The sequence below is a fragment of the Antrostomus carolinensis genome, unplaced genomic scaffold (genome assembly GCF_000700745.2).
Source record: "Antrostomus carolinensis isolate BGI_N321 unplaced genomic scaffold, ASM70074v2 scaffold31465, whole genome shotgun sequence".
Classification (NCBI taxonomy): Eukaryota; Metazoa; Chordata; class Aves; order Caprimulgiformes; family Caprimulgidae; genus Antrostomus; species Antrostomus carolinensis.
In genome coordinates, this window is record NW_010317561.1 from 1 (window position 1) to 2,446 (window position 2,446).

The 2,446-nt window shown below is 60.0% G+C and overlaps 1 protein-coding gene across 1 annotated transcript in view; it reads right to left on the bottom strand.

Annotated features, from left to right (window-relative positions):
* Positions 1-218: 218 nt before the first annotated feature.
* Positions 219-2,446, bottom strand: part of CEP131 (centrosomal protein 131) — a gene marked incomplete at both ends in the record, with an annotated part of 8,810 nt that continues 6,582 nt past the window's right edge. The window contains 3 exons of the mRNA XM_029085121.1: positions 219-430; positions 750-852; positions 1,987-2,016. Of these exons, the coding sequence (XP_028940954.1) occupies positions 219-430; positions 750-852; positions 1,987-2,016 (345 nt within the window). The remainder of the gene's footprint in view (positions 431-749; positions 853-1,986; positions 2,017-2,446) is intronic.

Here is a 2,446-nt window from a genome sequence, read left to right on the forward strand (position 1 = left end):
GGTATTCATCCCCCTCGCCACCCTGCCCCGTCCCAACCCTCTGCAGCCGACCAGGGGCTTGAATTGGTGTCCCTGGTTCACCAGCATCTCCCAGCTCAGGGCTGGAGAGAAAGGGGCTGCTCCCCAGGGGTATGAACTGCAGCAAATACTGTGAAACTGCCAGCACGTGGGTGGTGGATGCCACCCCCATGCTCTGAGTCCCAAGGCACTGTCCCCACTCGGATGTACCGCTGCCGGGCCAGCTCCCTCTCCCGCTGGCTCTGCTCCTCCTTCTCCCGCTCCAGCAGGTCCCGCAGCTCCTCCGCTTGCCGGCCGTAGCGCTGGGCAGCCCGCTCATCCGACTGCAGCAGCTCGGCCTCGTGCAGCATCTTCAGCTTCCTGATGTCCTGCCTGTGCTTGGTGATCAGCTTCTGGATCTCTGGCTCCAGCCCTGGGGCAGCAGGAAGGACAGTTACTGTGTGGCCTTGGGGCTGGCCAGATCCCAACACCAGTGCCCTTGGCCTTGGCCAGCTGGTGAGGAGGCTGCAAACACATCAACCAGCAAAGAGGGGCTGGCAGAGCAGCGGAAGGAAGCACAGAGGGGCTTTCTTGTCCTCTACCAAACCCGGGGAGCAGGGACTGCCCACGCTGAGCAGCCCATCCCTGAGCTGCCAGCAGCTTCTGCAGACACAGCCCCTCCCTGGGAGCAGCACGGACACAGGCCCTGCACTGGCCCAACTCCAGCCACGGCCGAGGGAACGTGCCCGTACCTTTCACAGTGATCTCTTTGATCTTTTTGGTTTTCTCATCAATCCACTTCTCCCGCCTGATTTTCTCAGTTGCGCTCATCAGTTCCTTCAGTTTCTTAATCTCCTGTTTGGAAGCAAAGAGGAAAACTTGAGACAAGCTAGAGGAGAAAACCCCTGTTAGCCTGGGAGCCTGGCTGCTGAGAGGGAAGCTGCAGGGAAGAGCAGATGGTCCGAGCTGTGCACAGACAACTTGCACAGCCCCGGCCAGGCATGTTCTCCCAGTCCAGAGAAGCAGCCGTACGCTCTCCCAGGGCCTTCTCCTCTCTCCCTCTCATGGGATGGGGCTGCTGCTGCCCCACAGACCTTGAGCACAGGGGAAAAGAGCAAAACCCTCAGGAAAGCACTCGCTGGCTGAGACAGGAGAGGAGAACGGGGGCTGCTGACAGTCCCTGCGTGCCAGGCAGCCCGTCTGCCAGCAGATGTGGCACTGTGTGTGAAGATGCTGCTTTCTCCAGCCTTCCCCCTCCTTGGTGTGGAAGACCCTCCACAGGACAGACACACCACCCATCACCGTGGTACCACTGCAGACCAAGCTCCTGCAGCACCCCAGAACTCTTCAAAGACTTGGAGACTGCACAGCCCAAGCAGAGCATCTGCTTTCGCTTCCTCTTCTGCCTCCTTTTACCTCCTCAACCCTCCTCTCCAGCACAATACATGGAGAAATACCCAGGCGTGCTGCCCACGGAGCTCCTCCCCAGCATTCCCATCAGCAAAGGCCGGCTGAAGCACTGGGCCATGTACTTCTGTGCTGGGGTTTCTGGTGGGAAAGGCACCGGCTGATGGAAAGCCCAGTCTGGCCAGAAACAGCTCAGTTTCAGCACAGGTAGATGATGTCTGTGCCCAGGACATGGGACATGTCACCGCTCCAGAGGATGAGAGTGCGGCAGGACATCAGTGACCACTGAGTAGAAAGGAGCAGGGAATAGCAGGGGCCACCTGGGACTCTCTTTTAGGGGAAAAAAGGGCAGGAAAATCATCATGGGAAGACAGGGACAGGCTGAAGGCAGCAGCTGAGCACGCAGCCTGGGGAGATGGGGTGAAGGGGCTCCTTGGCGGGGCTGACCCTGCTGCAGAGTGGGAATTCCCAGCCCAGCCCGGCTGCCTGAGGAGCAGGAGCAGGAGCAGGTCAGGGTGTGAGAGCAGAAGGGCAAGGCACAAAAAAAAATTAAAAAAAAAAAAGAGCAAAGACCACATTTACCTCACAAAAGGGGCCCAAAGTGCACCAGACCTGGGGAGAAAGAAAGGACGGAGATGGAGAGAGAAGGGGAATCGCAGAGTCACGGGGAAGAGGGGAGACAGGAGGGGAGAGAGGCAAAACCAAACAGCCATGCATAAGGCAGAGCCAGGGGCAGGGTGGGCAGGGGACAGGGGTCCCACGGAGTGAGGGGAGGCACAGCCCAACGGGAGCCACACAGACGGCCGAGCGCCTGGCAGCACCGACGGCGATGGCAGCGCCGGGACGGGGACAGAGCCAGCCGTGCCAGGGAGCATGCCACATGGGGAGGGACCTGCTCTGGCAACCACGGGACCCCCACGGGGACAAAGATTACTCAGTGGTTGTCCCCCACCATGCAGAGGAAGCGGGGAGCCAAACAGCAGAGCTGGGAGAAGGAAGGGGCTGCAGAGAGAACAGAGACAGGCTCCCAAGCCCTGTCCCT